Below are 20,930 nucleotides of genomic sequence, written 5' to 3'. Positions count from 1 at the left end.
TTTGATAGCAAGTCATGTGAAAATAGCAGCTATTTCATTGGGGAACTGGAATTTGATGTGTGGGGAACAAAATCAAAATATTTGGGATGAAGTGAAAAAAAATTAAATGTAATAGTCATCAAGAAATGTTTATAGGATTTTAAGAAATGGGTAGGAGGGGATGTTTCTATTCCTGTACGAAAAGGTGAGGAGGCACTCCGGGAAATATTAAGATTACCGAACATGGTTTAAATACATGTTTTTGGCTTCGACAATGGAGTAGGATTAAGGAAAGTGAGGGTGCTTTGAAGGTTTCCGAGATTAATACCAGAATCCTAAATAATTTAAGGGAATATTGTACGAGAAGAAGCCACCACCTAGACCGATACATTAAGAGGCTTTCAATGCCAGGGAAAGGGTTGCAGGAGAGGAGAGACAAAAATATCATAGAGGGACTGGAAGAGCAATGCAGAATTATGCAAATGCTCAATAGTATGAAGAACAGCGCAGATGGAGGAAGAGTATTATTGAGGGAACCAGATTATATCCAGTTCTTACATCAAAAGCTGCAAAAAAGTATAAGGATCCTGCTAGTCGAGAGGGAGATGAGTCCAATACAGATTCAGGGTACGAGGTATTAGAACAGATATTGTCTTCCCGACCCCCACCACCAACTGTATTATCGGACCCAGGAGAGGAAAGTGCCAGTTGAACAATAGCTACTGCTCCTGCAGATGCAGGTCTACATTCAATTTAACGACCTTTACATTTTTTTACAAATTGCTCCACCAGCTGTGACACGACTACAAGCCTTAATGTCTACAGTAACAATGTCTGCTCCAGCCTTAGTTTTCAACGAAAAAGTTCCGGTTGCACCCCGAGTAGTTGCAAGCACTCCTCCTCAATTGGAGAGAAGGCCGGGTGTCTCAGTGATATCAGCGGCTGGAAGTTTACAGACCACCCAAAATTCACAGTTTTGTGGAGACCTCCACAAACTATGCAGGCTTTGGTAGCTGGAGGAGGGACCATAGTCTTTGCAACTCTGTTAGCTCCTAGTGACTGGAGTGTCAACGAGGATGGATATTTACCAGCATTTCTGTAGGAAGTCAAAAGAGAAAAAAAAAGTACAAGTCCCAGAGCCCCCAAAAGAATTAGAAAGCAGAAAAGATAGACAATTGGATATTTCAAAATTAAAGGTAGAATTAGAGAAGATAAATCAGGGGATGTCTGGAATTTGAACATTTAGACCAGTAGCAGAGAAAGAAGTTAATCTACCTGTCCAAGACTACTCTAAGGTCCACTATGGTGCATGGCAAATTGACAGAGATCGCAAAAAGGTAGGATGCGGATCTTACAAGCTACGTAAACTTGCATAGAAACTATAGGGTTAAATTGGATGATCAAGCTATAGAAGATGAGGACTACAGGAATGCGATTGCACCTAATAGAATTAGCAAAATGCATTCACAGATGGAAGAATGTGGGGAAATTAGAACTCAGATAAGCAAAGAAACATGAAAAAAAAAGAGAGAAGCAGCTATGGGAGGGAAACACGATGAACCTAGTGAGAATGAAGCAGCAGCATATCCACTTAGAGAAATAGCTGAAGGAACGTATGTGCCATGGAAGATTTGACGGCATTTACAAATAATTTCCCAAAGTTGAGAAAGAAGACTGTGCAGTTGTATGCACAAGTAGAAGGGTTCATAAAGATCTTTAAAGGTACTGTGGCTTGATCTAAATACATTCTTTGTCAATGTGGTGCCAGCTGATTTATGAACAGAATGCAAGACTTTGGTACAATTGGCCGAGGGATGAACCTCCTAAAAGAGAAAGGGACAAAGGCACCATCACATGTGGTAATGAAAATAATATGAAGCAGTTATTACCTTTTTGAAAGGCAGAACAACTCCAAAAGATATGGATTGATTAAAAATTAAAAGAACCACAAAAGAACCGAAGGAGACAGTCCGTGAATATTATGAGAGGCTATTGCAGATGTTTCAGCAGCACAGTGCACGAGAGTATCCTGGGAAAGAGGATGTAGTGATTTGTGTGTCTCAATTTGTTTTAGGAATAAAGCCTGTGCCCACATCATGTAAAATGTGTTGGCAGGATAAATCTTTAGATGAATACAATATGCAAAATATTGTAGTGATGAATTGGACATGAAGCAGAGAAGGAGAAATCAATGCTGGCTCAGACTAAGTTAGCTCAGAAAAGCTTTCAGAACCAGTCTTTTTCAGGAAATCGGGAGCAATGAAAGGGAGGGAGGGAGCAATCCACAGGCTGGACTTTCAGAAAACCAAGGAGGGATGAATATGTCCCAAGGTAGAGGCACAGGTGTTCCCGCAAGGGTATGGAATTTGAGCAGAGATTGCTGCTCATCGCATGTGTCATAGGATGGGACATTGAAAGTGAGAATGTTGATAAACCCTGAAAATTCTGGAGAAAATATGCAATCCCCACGTAGTGTGCCTATTCCAAACATGCCCATGCAACAGATGCAAATGCCTATACAAAGTCAAACCCAAGTGTTGCCCTTTGCTCCTGCCCAGATGGAGAGCACCATGCTTATCTAAATCAAATGCCAGGGTTTAACGCAAATCAATTCCATAATGTTATGTCACAATTTCAGAATACAGCTCAGAATGCTTTACCACAATCCCCTCTAGCTGAAAATGATGAATCTGCTTCGGATAACTCCCAATGAAGGTGCCTAAGAGAGGAGTAAGATTGCGTACTTGGCGCAGTCTTAGAGGTAGACCAGAGAGGCCCATATGTAGATGCAAATGTTTATGGTCATGATGTGTCATTTTTGATTGTCAGGAGCTACCAGTTCCACTGTCAGAACAGAAGTACTAGACTTATATCTCTCAGGAAAAACTATCCAAGTAATTGTGGTTATGGATAAACACACTTTAAATCCAATTTCAGAGGAAGTCCCACTAAAAACAGGGATATATTTAAGTAGAAACACCAATGTGTTTGGGACACAAGCCCAGTAATTCTTTAGGGAAAGACCTATTGCGCAGATTGAACTGTACCATACATTGCACACAGGACGGTGTAGCATTTCAGACTCATGAGGAGGATGTAGATTTTGAAATGATCAGACAAAATTCTGAGATAGGAATGTTCCCTTCATTAACTACTTCTGGAATTACCTGAGGACCGAAGGGACAAAGTTAATGCAGAAGTTTGGGATTTCACAGGGAAAGATATTTGACTTATTAAAAAGGTGTAGAACCAGTACAAATAAGTGTAAAGCCAAATGTGTTCTACCTCATAACACCACCCCATCATTTGACTCCAGAGATCATTGCAGGAATAAGCTACAGAAAGCTATATTGCGGTAGTTGATTAGAAGCCCATATAACTCTTCCATTATGGGTTTACAGAAACCCAATGGGACTTATATAATTGTCCCAGACCTGAGAAGGATTAACGAAATTGTAGTGCCTGTTGCATCGAATCCAGTCACTGTACTTTTCTAAATCCCATGTACGGCAGACAGGGCCAGACTGGCCGTAGCGGGCACCGGGCGTTTCCCCGGCGGGCTGCCAGGTTGTGGGACGTTTTTTTTACCGGGCCGGCAAAATCGGCCTCATGTAGCAAAATCAGCCAAAACCGGCCCAGCAAACGGCCGCGAGCACCCCCCCCCCCCCGGGGAGGCCGGCTGAGCAGTATGCCAGGGCCGTTTTTGGTTCCCAATCCGCCCCCCCTGACTGCAGAGTGCTTTACGGTTATTGACCTATGCCAGGCTTACTTTTCAGTGCTAATATGCACCAAGATAGCCAGTATTTGTGTGTAGGACTAACGAGTGGAGAGGAAATCTAATGAAGCACCGTCTTAGATAAAGTACTATACGCCCCTGATTTGTTCTGGCTGGCCAATATACATATTTCTATGACACGACCGATTGAATGACTGTAGCTGTTTCTATATTCGGACATTATTGTCCTTTTAGGGCTTAGGACCTCCGGCTGGAGGTCCTTGATATATTTGTGCAACTTGTCCTGATGATGGTCCTATGGATTTTATAAACCGACGAGGGACCGAAACGTCGACGCCTAACACCGCTTTGTTGTCATTTGTACCACTCTTTTGTGTTGTTACAATGAATGAAGTTTGAGATAAATTCCTCTCTGCATGGTACTTTGTTTTCCCATGTTAAAAAACAAAAGGTGTTATATACTACTAGAAACGAAATCAGTATATAGAGTAGTATTTATGTTGCCAATTTGTATGTTTTTTTGATAAAGAAAATAATCTACAAAGAATAAATAACAGTAAATATTGTATTTTCCTTGCATTTATTGAATGATGGATCACTGTTGTGACCAATTAAGAATTTATAAAAAGTATTTAAGTGATTCCTATGAAGACAAATTGTAATTTTACTAATGGAGCCTGGCCATATCAGATTTGTAGATGGTTCATCCCTGCGGTGTCCCCTAGCGCTCATGGCTCAGCCTCACGCTCTTCAACGCATACATGACCCCGCTACAGAATATCATCAGATCCCACTGTCTCCACATAATTTCTTATGCAGAGGACAGCCAACTCATCCTCTTACTCACCGATGACACCACCAGAACTAACTTCCACAGATGCATGACAAATGTCGCAGAATGGATGAACAACTGCCTGAAGCTCAACACAGATAAGATGGAAGCACTTGTCTTTGGTAACTGCAGTAACACATGGAACAACTACTGGTGGCCATCAGGCCCAGGACCCGCATCCACTTCCTCCAACCACGCCAGAAACCTCAATCCTCGACAACAAGCTCCCCAAGAAATCACAGATCGGTGCCATCTCCTCCGCTTGCTTCCTCACTCTACACATTCCACATAAGATCTTCAGGTGGCTACCCCTACACGAGACGCAGCGTGACAAGCTCTCATCAGCAGCCAACTGGATCATGGCAATGCCCTCTACGTAGGAATCGCCGCACACCTTCTACAGAGACTTAAGACCATACAGAACGCCAAAGCCAGACTTATCCTCGTCCTTCCTGACAAATCCACAATACACCCATCTCAATAAACTCCACTGGCTCGCTGTACAGAAGAGATGCCAATTCAAGCTGCTGACACATGCAAACAAGGCTCTACACAAACAAGGGCACACCTACATTAACCACCGCCTGAACTTCCACTAACAATGAAGAACAGTACGCTCTGCCTTCCTTTCCCTTGCCCATACTCCCCGCAGCAACCGAAGCAGAAGTGGAGGATGCTCCTTCTCCCACATCGCAACAAAGACCTGGGCCATCACCTCACTTCTGGAATTCTGAATGGCCCTCGAAACCTGGCTGTTCGAATAAGCCTAGGGGGCTTGCAAGCACCTGGATACCCAATTGCGTGATTAGCCACGCTTTATAAATCCTGACTGATTGATGCCCAAGAGGAAATGAATGATGTGGCAACAAATGATGGACAGAATGCTAAATAAATCCAACATGCACACCCAGTCAAGAGAGCTGGGTGAAATCCATTGTTCTTTTGCTCACTACACCACGCTAGTTAGGACCCAGCCAGATGCAAATCAGTCTTGACCCTGCTCCTCATGGTAACAGCCCAAACTGCCAAGCCGGGTGTTCCCTGGACCAGACGCAAGCATCCTGGGACCGGTATATGGGTTGAGTTGAGTTGGGGTTCCCATTCCATCCATCATTTGTGTGTCTTTTGCTTTGGCTCCTTAAGTGCGCCGGTTTGCCCAGACGTGGTTCCCTGGCTCACTGTGCCACTGGACTCAAGCTAGCCTGGCTGATGAGAGGACTCACACCAAAACTGGTCCCAGGATGCTTCTCTCTGGTCCAAGAAGGACCTGGCTTGGCAGTTCGGGCTGGACTGTTCCCATGAGGTGCAAGGTCAAGACAGATTTGGATATGGCTGGATCTAAACTAGGGTGGCATGGTGAGCAAACGAACAATGGATTGAATTCAGATTTCTTGACTGGGGGTGAATGTTTGATTTGTTCCACATTCCGTCCATCATTTATAAGAAATGGAGGCACATTAAGAGCAACATATGCTGTGTACTCCATAAATGATGTGATAAAAGCCTCCTGGATTCAGACTATTTTTTCTGCACAAGTTGAAGAGTTAATTGCCCTCACCCAAGCTTGCAGTTTAACTGCACAAACAAGAGTACTCCTATCCAAAATCGAATTCATGTCAAGAATGTGCTTGAGGCTCTCCAATTGCCTAATGAAACTGAGGTGGTAAAAAGTCCAAGTCATCAAACTAGCACCGGCTACGTTGCCAGGGGCAACCAATATGCTGACTTAGTAGCTAGTGATTGTGCACTGCTAACATGTTCATTCAATGGAGTGCTCACATGCGAATCAGAGGAGGACAGCTCTTTAAGCAATGGTAATGAGAATCACTGACACTTGGGAAGAACTTTAAAGGGTACAGGAAAGTGTCTGGAGCACAACAGAATGGATGCATCAGGTCAGGGTGTGCAAAGGACGTAAATGACATATGGATGTCAGCTGATGGCAGGCCAGTGCTGCCCGATAGTTTGTTGTTTCCAGTAAGACTACTATCATGGATATACACATTTGGGAGGAGACGCAATGGTGACAACCTTCCGACAGAGTTGGCAAAATCCCAGGTTCTGAATGATTTTTGATAAGATTTGCAATAGGTACATTACATGTCAACAGCTAAATGCATCCGCCCAACTAAGTCATTACTGTTGATAGCAACATATACTTTAGTATAGACACTCCTTCCTAAAATTTCCACTGCAGACTGAAACTAAATACTAGCAAATCGATTTACTTGTCCCCAGGCGCTTTAGGAGAAAGATCAGGAGCTTCCAGTTTAAAGGAAGTATACCAAAAAGAAAAGAGTTTTGTCACACAAAATAGTGATGGTGCACCAGAGTCAGCATTGACCAAGATACAATTTCCACCCATCAGTTCACAGTCAGGACAATGTTGGTAAATTTCCTTGAATAAGCCTGAACCTTAATTTCAACCATTTTAACATTACCACCATCTCCCTGGTGACCAAATGTACTACAGTAATACGGAATATCAGCTTCAACTACATTAATGTTACTGGTATCTCTCTGGAAGCCAGGGTTATCTGTCCTAAAATTAGCACCATTATTCTGAGCTCTACAGACCGACTGAAATGTCCTATTTTCCTACATTTCAAGCATCTTTTACCAACAGTGAGACAGAAAGAATTGTTGCCTATATAGTTTCTGGACCCACATATATAACAACTGGACTGTAACCTATTATTTATCCCAGTCTTAATGGCAGCAGCATTCTCCTCAGATACACAGGAGAATGACCCTCTTGATTGACTAACGCTTGAGTGGAGATGATTGACCTTTCAATGCTTTTGTCAAAAACAATTACTTCTGAAAGAAGAAGACTCCTAAAAGTAAGTAGCCTTTACCGGATCTTTTTAGAAAAACAAAAGAAACTGGTCTCTGCTGTTGATAGCCACCGAGTTTTCAAACTCACAAGTTGGAGCTAAGACGCGCAACGCAGCAATAAATTCTTCAAAAGATTCATCCCTAGCTTGCGTTGACGGAAACTGTGCTTCTACAAAAGCATGCTAGTGTCCTCAGAAAATTGTTTCTTTAACCACTTGGATGCTAAGGGTACCTGATGATCTTCCATGTAATTTCCATTGAAACCAATGGAAACTCCATGACGAGCTGGGCTCGTCATGAGCGTCGAAGGGGTTAACCTCTCTTTTGCTTCCACAAAAAACATTCCATACAGCATGACCAATCGGAGATGGTATGAAAGGAAGATTATCAAAAACATTTTGGCCAGTTACACCCAAATGATTAAAAAGTAAAGCAAGTTTCCTGGGAGGATTGTATGAAAGACCATCAATGGCACCCAAAAAGTTCTCAAAGATGCGTAGCCACAGGGATGTAGAATTCGGGAAACGGCCACTACAACGCGGCCGTTTCCACGAATACATTAACCACGCATGCATTACAACGCATGCGTGGTTAACACGAAAGCCTTTACCGCACATACCTTTACTACGAGGTATATAGTAAAGGCATATGTGGTAAAGGTTCAAAATAAACAAGGTGGGCTTGGGGGGGGGTCTCCCCCCAAATAAAAACCTCACCTGATATCACGTTATAATGTGCAGGCAATCGTCGTCGTTTAAGAGGAAACGGAAATAAACTTCCGTTTCTTCTTAACGACGTTCGACGTCACCACGCAAGAATTAGAGGAAAAGGTTATGCGTTGAGAAACCATTCCGTTGTAACGCATGCGTGGTAAAGGCATGCGTTGCAACGGAATGCGTTGTAAAAACATACAACCGTAGAATTCCTATAACCCAATGAGCAGGACGTATTGTTTAGAGTCAAGGGCAACACATTTTCATATCCATGTTCCCCTTGGGACAATTAGGCCCAACCCCCTGCAGCACAAACCCTTTGGCTGCCAGTTTGCAGTAGCACATTATGGATCAGGAAAGAGCACTGGCTGCAGTTAAGGTAATATTTTTGTCCATATGTTAAAGCAGTTCAAACTTGTATTAATGGTTTATTAATTGAAAGCCTTTATTATTAGGGTGAGCGCTCTAAGTAAATGTTGTGAGATCTGACTGCATTACTGACAGTGGTCCCGGTATAAAAATGTGTACACACGTTTTTTAAAGTTTAGCAATACGAGGCTATGTATAATGCTCCCAGAATGCTTTCTGATTTGATGCAAATATTTGCAGAAGCTTGAAAGCAAGATTGATGATTCTTTGTTTTCAAAATATTTTTTTTTTTTACAGCTTTCATTTTTTTATGAACATTTGGCTAGACTACCGTAAGATTTCAGGTGCCATTTCTTTGCAGCATCATTTAGTAACATGTGTTGATGCATGCTAGAATTCCCGAAAAAAAATCATAATGGAAAATCAGTGTAACCAGTTTCAATAAGATTATGGGAGGCAAAAATGAACAAGCATTGGCAAAGCCAGTAGGTCTTAAATTGGTGGTCAGCTTTTTAATTTTGTCAATGTGTGAATTGTTTTTTGCCATGGGTTTTGTAAAACCTTATTGGTGTGGGAGCTGCTGGGTCCTCACCATCATAGCAAACATTGGCAAAAGCAAAAATTGTTTTTGGTCTCAAAAAGCACACACTGCCACAGTAGTTACTGGCGCTGAGCAAAACTTTGTGTGCCGAGATGCTCTTGTGAAAGAGCAGAATGCTGTCACTCACAGTGAAGCCAGCCGATACAGAGAGGGAGACAGAATTTAAATAAACGCAAAAGGTCATGGACAATGCCAGACCTAATTGGGGCCCGATTATTAAAGAAAGTCTCAAAAGTGCATGCATGGTATGTGTCCTTGAATTAAGTGCAGCTATACGGCTTTCGTCAATTCCCAAGAATTTACAGAATGAAGAAAAGATACAGTACTCCTAGAAAATATCTTTGAACTGCATTTTTGCATGAGCAAATGTTCATGTGTAGATTTGCTCATGCAAAAATCTGAGTTTCCAAGTTCTTTCCCTGCAACCACTTTTTTCCCAAATCTGAAAGTAGGTTTACGTGTGCCATTGTCAGGAGTAAATTTCCAACATTTCTCAGTATGGGAAAAGATAAGAGAAGAGTTGAATAAAACCCTTAAAACACGCAAGTTAGCAGGTTTGCACAGATTCAAAAGGGCATTCGAACCCTGGAACTATTGCTTACCACTACCTTCACCCCCAGTGGGTATATCTGCGGAAACGTAGCAACATAAGGGGATTGCAAGTATTCAAACACTACTATGATATGTGCCCTAGCATAATCAGAGCGGCTATATCAGAGCTCTTATATAATGAGATTGCTGCCATAATTTGTCGCTGCACTACATAAGCACCAAAGGGATAAGTGGATTTTGTTACAGGACAAGTAGATTTATGAACCAAATTTCCCGATGGACAAGTAGATATTTTATTAAATTACACACCCCTGCATAGACCTCCGTTCTGACACTTCAGCAAAACAGACGACAAAAAAACAACATGGTGGTACATTTGACGTTGCGCAACCTCCAGCGTTAAGTGCAAAATGCTGACACTGCACTGCCAGGCAGCAGCAGAATAGCACTGTGTCGTAGGCTCTACTCCATGACCAAACGGGTCAGCTATGTGCTGGCAACATGGAATCCTTTCTGCTTTTCAGGAAACGCATGCAATCTTTCAGGTCAAAACACAGAGCGACCAACAAAGAGCGGATGAGTGGTAAACTGCTTATATGTACCACTTGAACGCTCATAGGTCAGGAATATGGAGAGTGTCGCTTAGACGCTCGATTATGAGGAACGCATACAGTCTCCAAAACTCAAAGTAAACTACACACAAGACGCACATTCGTACACACACCTTTCAACAGCTACAGTGTCAAAATAATGCCATCAGCAGAGGTCTGATGTGCAGATCCTAGCATCGATGAGGTGCATATCCCAGCATCGGCCAGTGGTTCATGAGGGCTCCACGAGAGCATTTGTTGGTTAGCCAACAAATAAAATAGTATACAGGGGGTATTAATGTGTTATATCTTGTGTGCTTATCTATGCATTTTCCCTGGTGCTTGCTGTTCAGCTAATGTGAATGTGCTGTGTGGAATGTTGGAGTGGTGGTGAAGGCCAGATGTGGAGGCCGCTCGCTTTCTTACAACCTGGCTAGGATCTGGAACTCCCTTCCCCTCCCTATCAGATCAGAACCTAACCTTCTCACCTTCCGTAAACTATTAAAAACTTGGCTCTTCAGCAAAATTCCAATCTAACTTTTCACTCAGCTTCTCTTACTCCAGCCTCTCCAGCCCAACTCACTCTTTTCTATAGCGCTGGGACGCCCCTGGGTAGCCAACGCGCTTTACAAATCAACAATACAATACAATGGAATGTTTGGGTGCCTGAGAGGTGAGGAGTGTCAGTTGCAGAATGGGCTGCACAGCAGGGAGGCTGATCCTGGTGGCTGTTCTAGCTATGGATGTACTTATCTGCAAGGAAGACAAATACATCTTTTAAAACTACAACTTGGCTACCAGACTTTCATTACAATATGGTGGAGGAAGAAAATAGAGTTTATTTTCCAGAAATAAAGTGCAGCTATGAACCATGACCCCCCTCTGCCAGTCAGGATAAGAAGCCACCTAACAACTGCTTCTCACCTAGCAACCAAAGGTGACATGCAATGACTACATCATAGAATTCCAATTTTATGATGCAGTCAAAGTAAGTCAAACCAGACACTGAATAAAAGTAAAGCACTCATCATAAAACAAGAAACAGCACCATAACACATGTCGTCTGTGCAAATTCTACAGGTACAGGCGTCATGCGATCACGTGGTTGGGAAACTAACCAAAAATGTGCAATGTAGCTTCCGATAACAAGATCAGCTCCTAAAAACAACTTCACAAGAAGAATGACGCCTTATTTAAAGGACATTAGGCTCTTTATCTAATATACCATCTACAACCTTATTCTTCTCCAAATAGTGTTTTAGGAACACTTAATTGTAGAATTCACACACTATGCAATAAAGATAACACTAGAGGAGCTTATTGTGCAATGTCCTACCTCCAGCTGCATCTGTAGTCGCTGTCCATCAGCACTGCAGGACAGAATATCACCAGCCGGACTTCACTGTACCTTGGAAATCCCTTTCCCTAAGGTGGTCTGGGGAGTCAATATCGCAATCGTACCCAAAGGGCTGGTATGCCGAGACCGTCTGTAAGTCCTCAGCTTGTTTGACGTCGGAGAGGCAACTACCAATGTTTTCCCTGAAAACGTCCACCTGTTCGCCACTTACACAGCCTGGCCACTTACATAGCCTGTCCGTAAATTCAGCTTAATGTTCGTTGTCCGTTATTGATCTTTTAACAAACGACATTTGTCCGTAATTTCAGTGCTTCCGGGTCGCATAATAACCAATCCCATAGTTGAACAGATTCTAGGCGTTGTCTAGGAGAGGGCTGGACTTGTAATGCGTAAAGTGACCTAGGATTGGAGCAGTGGCGACATCTCAAAAGATCCTATTACGCTGCGCTGAATTCCAAGTGCTGATTGGCTATAAAAGCTGCACACGTCGCTTCAGTATTATAAACAGTGCCGCACCTCCTTCTGGCTTTTGGCTAGGTAGCGTGTTGTTTTTGGTAGGTGACTGACCCTAGAATTATTAGGTCACCGCCCGACCTATACATTCCAGTCGTTTGTTATGGTCGGTGATAGCCGGGTTCTAACCGTTTGCGCACCCCCGTCTGTTTGTGCCTCCCGTACGTCAGAGGGAAGCTTAGGAATACTGCTGCTGCCTGTCTGTTTGTGCCTGCCAGTCTATCTATGCCTCCTCGAAAGCGCCGCAGCTGCCGCCTGCCCGTATGTTTGTGCCTGCACCTCACCGAAATCTGTTATGGAATGCTTGAAGAGGCACATAAATACTGTTTTGAGCAATATGTTTAAATACATTTTTTGTAATATGACATATGCAGATGTGAAAGGCAAATGTTTTCACCTATTCTTTGGGTTTAAAGTATTATTTAACTTTGGACTCAAGCTTTTTTTTGTTTGAATAATAACACACACAAATATATATATGTTTGTTTGTTTGTTTGTTATGTAATATATAATAAATATATCATAATAATTTGAACAGTGGGAAAGATGAATGGCAAACTAGAATCCTGCAAGGCACAATCAGCATTCCATTTTCAACGGCTGAGTACCATTATTTTGGGCAATATAAGCATCTTTTCAAAAGCACATTATCAGTGTAGTATGAAGAACTATTTAAGTATCCAAGCAGTTGTATTTTAAGGGTCAGAGTCATTTACTTTGTATTCAGGAAACAAAGTTCGACAGTACTTAATCTTCATGACCCCATAAACTCTAATAAAAATGAAACAGACTTTTTTTAAATGTACTCTGATACTCATGTAAAGTATTCTTATGTCCTAGTGTCAATTTAGTACACTGTAAAACTACAAAAATAATTTAAAAAATGAGGAAGTTATAAGTAAATAGCAGCATTCAGTTAAACATTCAAACATTGTACCCCTGAGTGGTAGTAATATTGTGGATCTCTGCACATTCTGTAACTTTCTCTCACACAAATAGGATCAATTTATTCCTGCTTCCCATGTGGTTGCTGTGTGCCCCAGTAGACCCAAAAGAATGCATGGACTTTAGGAGTGTACATGCGTCGTGATGTCTTAATGGGCCATCCCGCCCCACTTTTAGGTTTCTCGTGCCAACAGCCCTTTTGCTGTCCCTGCAATATGTATTGGTTATCATACTGAGGTTGTAGCCTGTCCTTTCGCTTACTGTTGGACAGGGTGCAAAAAAAAACCAAGGTGATGGATGAAATTCTTGAATTAATCTCAGCCACTGGAAAATATTTGGGCCGCATTACAATCAATCTTTTTTTGTGCATCATGCTACAATGCCACCTCAGTTTGGAGCCAGCCATATGCAAAGCAGTCTTGACCCTGTTCCTCATGGGAACAGTCCAGCCCGATCTACCAGACCAGGTCCTCCCTGGCTAGCTTGAACCCACTGTCAGAGTGAGCCCAGGACCCAGGCCTGGAAATACCTAGCGCACTTAGGGTAGCAGATGCAAAAGCAACCATGTGATGGATTAGATGCTTGAATTAATATCAGCGCTACTCGCAATTTTTTGTGGCTACATCCAAACCCATAGTTTTTTTCCCGCCATGCCACCCCACGTTGGACCCAGCCATATGCAAATCAGTCTTGACTCTGCTTCCCATGGGAACTCTCAGCCCAAACTGCCAGGCCAGGTCCTCCGTGGACTGGAAGCAAACATTCTGGGTTCAGTATCAGGGTATCAACCCTCATCAGCCAGGCTAACTTAAATCCAGTGGCTCAATGGGTACGGGACCCACGTCTGCTCATATCCTTCCCACTTAAAGCAACACTGTTCCACTCCTCTTTACCCTACTCATGTCTACACTACTCTACACCAGTTCACTGTAAAACATTCTGCTTTACTCTATGCTCTTCCACTCTATTCCTTCACACTCCAAGACATTCCAGTGTAAGACTTTATACAAAACGTCTCGCCACTCCACCCATACCCCTCCACTCCATTCTACCCCACTCCATTATATCCCACTCCACTCCAATATACCCCAACTCATTCTACCCCACTTCACTTCAATATACCCCCACTCCATCTCACTGCAATTTACTCCACTCCATTCTTCCATTCCAATGTACCAAACTGTTATCAACCCAATCTACTCCACTCCAATGTTCCCCATTCCACCTTAATCTACCCCACTCTACTCCAGTCCAATATACCCCACTCTACTCAAGCCCACTCCACTCAACCCTCATCTATCAGGCTGCACTCAACCCCAAAATACCCCACTCCACTTCACTCCAATCAATCCGGCTAAAATTCTACCACGCTCTTCTCCAATCTAACCCAGTTCATTTCAAATCTAACCCACTCCACCCTTATTTACCCCGCTCCAGTCTAGCACAATCTACTCCACTACAATCTACTTTACTCCACTATACTCCACTCCACCCCAACCTACCCTATTCCACTCAAATCTGCACCACTCCAATCTACCCCAGTATACCCCACTCCAATCTACTCCAGTATACTTCACTCCTTTTCCAATCTACCCTACACTAATCCACCTAGTCTACCACACTCCAAGTACCACACTCCAATCTACCACACTCCACCTCATCCCACTCTAATCCGCCCCAATCCATTCTTCCCCAATTTACCCCATTCCAGTCCCCCTCTGTTCATTATACCCCTACCCCGATATATGGCACTCCTATCTACTGCAATCCACCCAAATTTACTCCTTTGAGACCTGCAACAGCTGGGAGTTTTTTTACCTGCAACTATCATTACTTATATTTCTGAGCTGTTGTCTCTACTTATCAATGCTCCCGCTGTTTGACAGTTCATTCCCACCACATGATCATATATTTCTTTATTGTGCAGCTCACTCTTTTGGGGATGTATTTCTTGCAGTTCCCCTGTTGGGGTTTTGGTATTTGGCAAGTCTGCCTCTGTTTCTAGGTTTCTTTTATTAAATTGCCTTCACACAGTGAGAGAGCCTTGTTTTGTTCTTGGTTGCGTGACCTTGGCTGTTCTTGCTGGTGGAGTTGAGGACTTGTTGTTTATTTTTTAGCAGGGCTCTTTCTTTTCCACTCTGTCTCCTAGCACTGTATTTTGCCAGCAGTTGCCCTTTTCACTGATCAACTCGGCTCCTTGGCATTGTCACTTGATGCTCGTTGGTTATGTCTTGGGTATGCGTGTGTGTCTTTTACACTCTTCAACTTGTGTTCCCACCAACTTCGCAAAATAAGAGCAGTCGGGTATGAGAAGAGGTCATCCGTCAGCGTTGCGTACAGACCCACCATAGTGTCGCTAAAACCTTTCCTGGTCAGAATATACTGCACCAGGGGATCAGGTGCTATATTGCAGGGGGCACCCAATGTGTGCTGAAGGCTGTGTGTGAGCTGTCGATACTGCCAGTGTTGGGATTGAGGTATCCCGTGATCGTATTTGAGATCCGCAAAGAGGACAAATACACCATCCTGAACCAGGTCATTCACATGACTAATCCCCTTGTTCCTCTACTGCAACCAGTCAACCTCCTCAACCCCAATCTTAATATCCCTATTCCACCATTGCAGAACCTTAAGATGGAGCGTGCATGGCAAGCAAAGCAGATGATGGGCACAACGCCATGCTTATTGTGTGGCATGTATAATCGGGTTGCCCAGGCTGCTGAAAAAACCATGGGCCGTGGAAAGAGCTGTAAGTTACCTTTTTCAATGATGCACATAGCGCTCCAGAAAAACCCACATGGGTGTCTCGTTAGCCAGCTTCAGCATCTACACCACATGTGACAACTGCAAGGCCAACCAGTGCACTCAGCGTGGTGAAGTTTCAGCTCCCCTGTGGTAGTTTTAGCTTGTAGTTTAGCCACCTTGTGACTAGGCCTGTGCCCCTCCCGCACAAAAGTCCCTATCATCCAGTGGAATTCCCTTAGCATGCTGCTGGGTATTTTCAGGAGAAGCATCCCAAATATGTAATTAAATCTCAGCATCACGTTCATTTGAATAATTTGAACCCGGCCCCATAGAGTTAGATGCAACACCAGCCAGGAGGTGAATTCCACCTGTACATTGCCTATGATGGGGACAATGTTATCACACACTACCCGAGATAGATCGCCACTCAGGTACACGCCTAGATATTTCAGATGCTCAGTCCTTCATGTGAACGGTGCCCACCCCACTGATGCAACCGTAGTCGCCTGAGTCATAGGCAGGGCCTTACACTTCGATCAGTTTATACGGTATCCTGAAAAGGCAGAACAGGACTTAATCACCTGCATGAGGGCTGGGGTCGATTCACGGGTGCTGGAGAGGACTGACAACATATCATTCACATAATAAAACGCTTTCCTCTCACCTGCCGGCATAACTATCCCATGTATTCCAGGCGCACTGCATATTTTAGCCACCTGGGGTTCAAGCCCCAGAAAAAATAACAGCTGGTAGAGTGGGCACCCCTGCCTTGTGCTGTATTGGACAGCAAAAACAGAAGTAAAAGCCCCCACAGGTCCCTGAGGCCATTAGAGCACTGTAGAGTTACTGTACTTTAGCAATGTACGAGTACCCTAGGCCCATGACCTCCATCACCAGAAACAGGTGTGGCCACTCCACCCAGTCAAATGCGTGCTCCTCATCAAGAGAGACAAGCACCTTCTCATCTTCATGCTGACGCACTGCCACAATAGATGGGAAAGTATCCTCAGATGATTAACCCTAGTGTGATCAGGCACAAATCCAAACTGTGAGGGGTGGATCAGTAGTGAAATATACACCTCGTGTCTATTGGCCAAAACCTTTGCCATGATCTTCATATCCACGTTCATGAGGGATATCCGGTAATAGTTGGCACACTGAAGTGGGTCTCAGCCAGGTTTGGGAAATCAAGGAAATACACACCCTATTGAATTTCACAAGAGGAGCCTTAATGGTGGAGATATCCTTGAACAGTTTGTCCAAAAAAGGCACTATGAGCGGTTTTATGATTCTGTAGAATTCAGTCGGAAAACCATTGTCTCTCAGGGCCTTCATAGTCGTCATTTCGTCAAAGGCCTGAGCAATTTCTTTGTTGCTAATGTCAGAACCTAGTGACTGTGCCTGATCTTGTGACATGGCCGGTAGGGTAAGGACCGCTAGAAACACCTCTTCCGCAGCAATGTGTTCCAGCCTGGTTGAGGAGTAGAGGGTCTAGTAAAAAGTGGCATATTCCTGCAATATGTCGGGCAGGCCACTGAGAAGCACATCACATGCAGAACTGATGTTTTGTATTGTTGCGTGTGGCTGCGCCTAACGCGACTGCGCAACCAATAACTATCCAGCCTCTTCCCCCTCTCGTAATGCCGCTCCCGCAAGGGAAAAAGCATTGACTCTGCTTGTGCAGTGTAATGAGAGTACATATTGTATTTGTTGCGGAGCAGTTCCATAAGAAGGGTGGTGGTAGGCAAAACGTTGTATGCCGGAGTCAGGCAAAGGTGATATTCGTCAACCTCTTGCATTCTGCCTCACTACGGTTCTTGAAGGCCACCAAGTTCCTCATCAGATCTCCTCTCAGAGAGGCCTTTCCACCTTCCTAAAATACCTCTGCAGAGGAGTCGGATCTAGCATTCTCCTCCAAATAGCAGCTCAGTTAGTGGCACAACCGACGCCTGTCCTCAGGGGCTTTGTACCGTGTGGTATTCATACGCCAGTGTGCCTGGTGGGGTTGCAGGAGACGGAGGTCAAGGTCGAGCTACACACGGTCGTGGTCAGATGTACTGTTCAGGAGAATCAAGGCAGCCAATAGATTACCAAGCAGTCTGACAGAGAGCAGAAAGTAGTTGATATGGGAACGTGTGCCATGAACACATGAAGTAATAACGTAATCCCTGTCCCTCAGGTGTGTCAAGCAGAAAGTAGGATCTGCTTCTTATGGTTACCCCTGTAGTGTAGTTCCTATATTCCCAATAGGCTCTGCGCATTGGAATAACATATCCTTTAGATTTGACGTAGGACTCAGGTCGACTGGGTCTTTATCGAATATATTAGACTTAATTGTGAGTGCCAGCTAGCTCAGAGGTCACTAGAAACTTTTTCGAATACACAAGAAGGGATTCGTTTCTGGCAACCACATAAACATGACAACTTTGTTTCCCCAAGAATAAAACTGATCTTCAGAGTCGTGGAAACATTAGATAGATATTTTACTCAGTCAATCGTGCATGCTTAGTTTCATCAGAGGTGCAGAGAAATAGAGAGACGGGCGTTTTCAATAAAAGGGTTTTATTGAACAGTCTTCTTTCTCATGCAGAAGAAATGAACTGCTACAATCGTAATACTGGTTGCAAAGTGTAATGCGTACAGTAAGAAGAGTATTATAAAATAATACTGTAAAAGCATTGTATGGTTCCTAGACCATCGATAAATACATACATAACTTACAAAGGCTAAAAAGTACTCAACTGGTGCTTCTAAAATATACCTAACCTAAGTCTTGTACGAGGGAAGAAGTAAGTGTGGTGTAGCATAGGTTTAGTTTCTTTGCCAAGAATTTAACCAAGATTTCTCTTAGGGTCTAATCAGCTCCGTACCTTGGTTTTAGAATGAAGGAGGTCTGGTATCTCTGTCTCCGGACTCGATTTCCCAACACCTCGCAAGGGGAGCTTGGAAACACTGGAGCTGGATTCTCCGCGAGAGAAAGGCAGCCGCTCTGTCAGTGCGTCAGCTGGAGGGTCGGCTTCCTTCGGCACTTGCTGTAGCGAGCTGCGTCGGGCAAGTAGATAGTCGAGCTGCTCCGAACCACCGAGTGTTTGCTAGGGCAAGTGTGGGCATATTTATACCTTGAAGGTACCTAGTTTGACGTAAAGGCGGACATAATAATGTCACTAAAGAACCCCACGGGAATGGTAGTTCTTTGAAAACGCCATGATTTCTCGGTCAAATCAATATTCAAGTAAGGGGATGTCCCTGACTGCTGAAGCCGAGTTTTCCAAGAAATCGTTGTGGCTTTTTGGAACTAGTGGAAGTAGCCATGCCTGTATTTGGACTGGATGGGTTATGCCTAAATATGGGCAGGATTTCTATGCATATATAAGGGCAATGTGAATTGTACCTATATAAGGGTATGAATCGGTAAATTACGCTTGGATCCTAAAATGCTCCACAAAACCCTCACTTTTTGCTTGATGTCTCACTGTTTTTGACTAGTCTGACTGAGATCCTGCTAATCAGGACCCCAGTCTATCTGCTTTCTCCCTTAAATTGTCATGCATGTACTTTGGTACACTCCAGAATGGATACTGGGGTACCCTTATCAGTCCCCAGTATATGGTACACATGTACACAGGGCATAGGTACGCAAGAGGCCTCCCATGGGTGGAAGCATGTATTATGCCACCCATGAGAGGCCATGCAAAATGGAACTCAAGGTCTGTTACGGCAGCCTGTGTAAGATAGTGCTTGCATCACTTACCTTAGGTATAGGTTCACTATATCTAATAGTCACTACACTTAAATCTTATAAGTCACCCCATAGCAGGCCTTAACAATCCTGAAGGCAGGGTGCTGGGTTTTATTTGAAAGGGTGCTCCTGCATGAGCAGAGCCTCTCTGCAGCCTTCGGAGACCATTCTCCCGGGTTGTCTGTGACTCAGCCCGACATATAGGTAGAGGTGCATTATAACCTCGCTGTAAATTCTATCTCGAAAACGGCTGCATAGAAACATATCGAGTTTGGTATCAAACATCTTGGAATCATATCTCCACACCAGTAACTGGTGTGAGAGGTATGATTCCACCCGTTCTGAAGCGAGCTTCGTGGGGTCACTGGTCTAACCGGTGCCAGCCTTCTCGACCCGCACAGCACAAAATGGATGCTGCCAACCAGATAAATATTTCCGCCCTCCTACTGCTGAGCCAAGCTTGAGCAGGGGAAGGCAGCACAATAGGCATATTGTCACAGAGAGGTGTGACCACCTCCCAGGCAGGATTTAGTGTATTGGGGCTGGGTGGGTGCACGCTGAGAGTGCCTGAAAGTCTGCACTTGGGCCACATTTGGTGTCCCTGTGCATAGCCCAGCTCAAACTAGTTCTGGGAGCTATTGGCTCCTGGTCTGGCGTGAAACTGGACAAAGGACATGGGTATAGCCACCCCTCTGTCCTGCCACTCCCCTAGGAGGGTCCCCTGAATCTGTCCAACCCTCTCCCGTGGGTATAAAAAGGATTACCTGGCTAAAGGACATTGGATGCAACCTTAAAAGCTGTCGTCCGGGGGGAATTCATATCGATCTCTTCAGCTCACAATCGAGATAGGGAAAGTAAGAGGGCAGAACTTACCCGGAAGGTCTCAGAACTTGAGCAACTACATCAGAGGACGGGGGCTTCCAGAGCATAGCGCCAACTTTGCCTAGAGAGGAAACAACTCGCAGCCCTAGATCAGGATAAGGCAGAATACGCAGCCCTTCAGGTGCGACACTCTTACTACACTGGGGGGGACAGGTGCGGTCGCCTTCTTGCCAACAAACTCCGTGAGGCTAGGCAACGACAAGGGGTCCAGACCATACGTACGCCAGAGTGCGAGCCAGTGACAGATGACGCGACTATAGCTGAAATCTTCCGGGATTTCTACGTTGACCTTTATAGCGGAGACTCGCTTGATCTCCAGTGTAGTGCAGACTACATAGCTGGGTCTGGCATGCCCTGCCTTTCCTCAGCGCAGGCTGAATATCTTGACAGGGCCATACAAGTGGAGGAGGTCATCTCGGCAATTTCCCACCTCAAAGTGGGTAAATCGCGAAGGCTTTACTGCCGCCTTTTACAAGACCTTCTGCAACCATTTGGCCCCCACTCTGACGCGACTGTTTAACTCTTTTGAGCACACTGGC

The 20,930-nt window shown here is 44.2% G+C and overlaps 1 protein-coding gene across 3 annotated transcripts in view; it reads right to left on the bottom strand.

Moving 5' to 3' along the window:
- The window catches only part of SH2B1 (SH2B adaptor protein 1), a 333,368-nt gene extending 321,474 nt beyond the window's left edge, over positions 1 to 11,894 (bottom strand). For 2 of the 3 annotated variants that reach the window (XM_078652262.1, XM_078652264.1), the window contains exon 1: positions 11,547 to 11,887. In XM_078652262.1, coding sequence (XP_078508388.1) covers positions 11,547 to 11,558 — 12 coding nt within the window. In that variant the 5' untranslated portion in view covers positions 11,559 to 11,887. Of the gene's footprint in view, positions 1 to 11,546 lie in introns of all 3 variants that reach the window. The other variant, XM_078652265.1, reaches the window with a different exon arrangement.
- Positions 11,895 to 20,930: the final 9,036 nt, after the last annotated feature.

This window comes from Lissotriton helveticus, chromosome 7 (genome assembly GCF_964261635.1).
Source record: "Lissotriton helveticus chromosome 7, aLisHel1.1, whole genome shotgun sequence".
Classification (NCBI taxonomy): Eukaryota; Metazoa; Chordata; class Amphibia; order Caudata; family Salamandridae; genus Lissotriton; species Lissotriton helveticus.
This window is presented reverse-complemented; position numbering and strand designations above follow the sequence as displayed.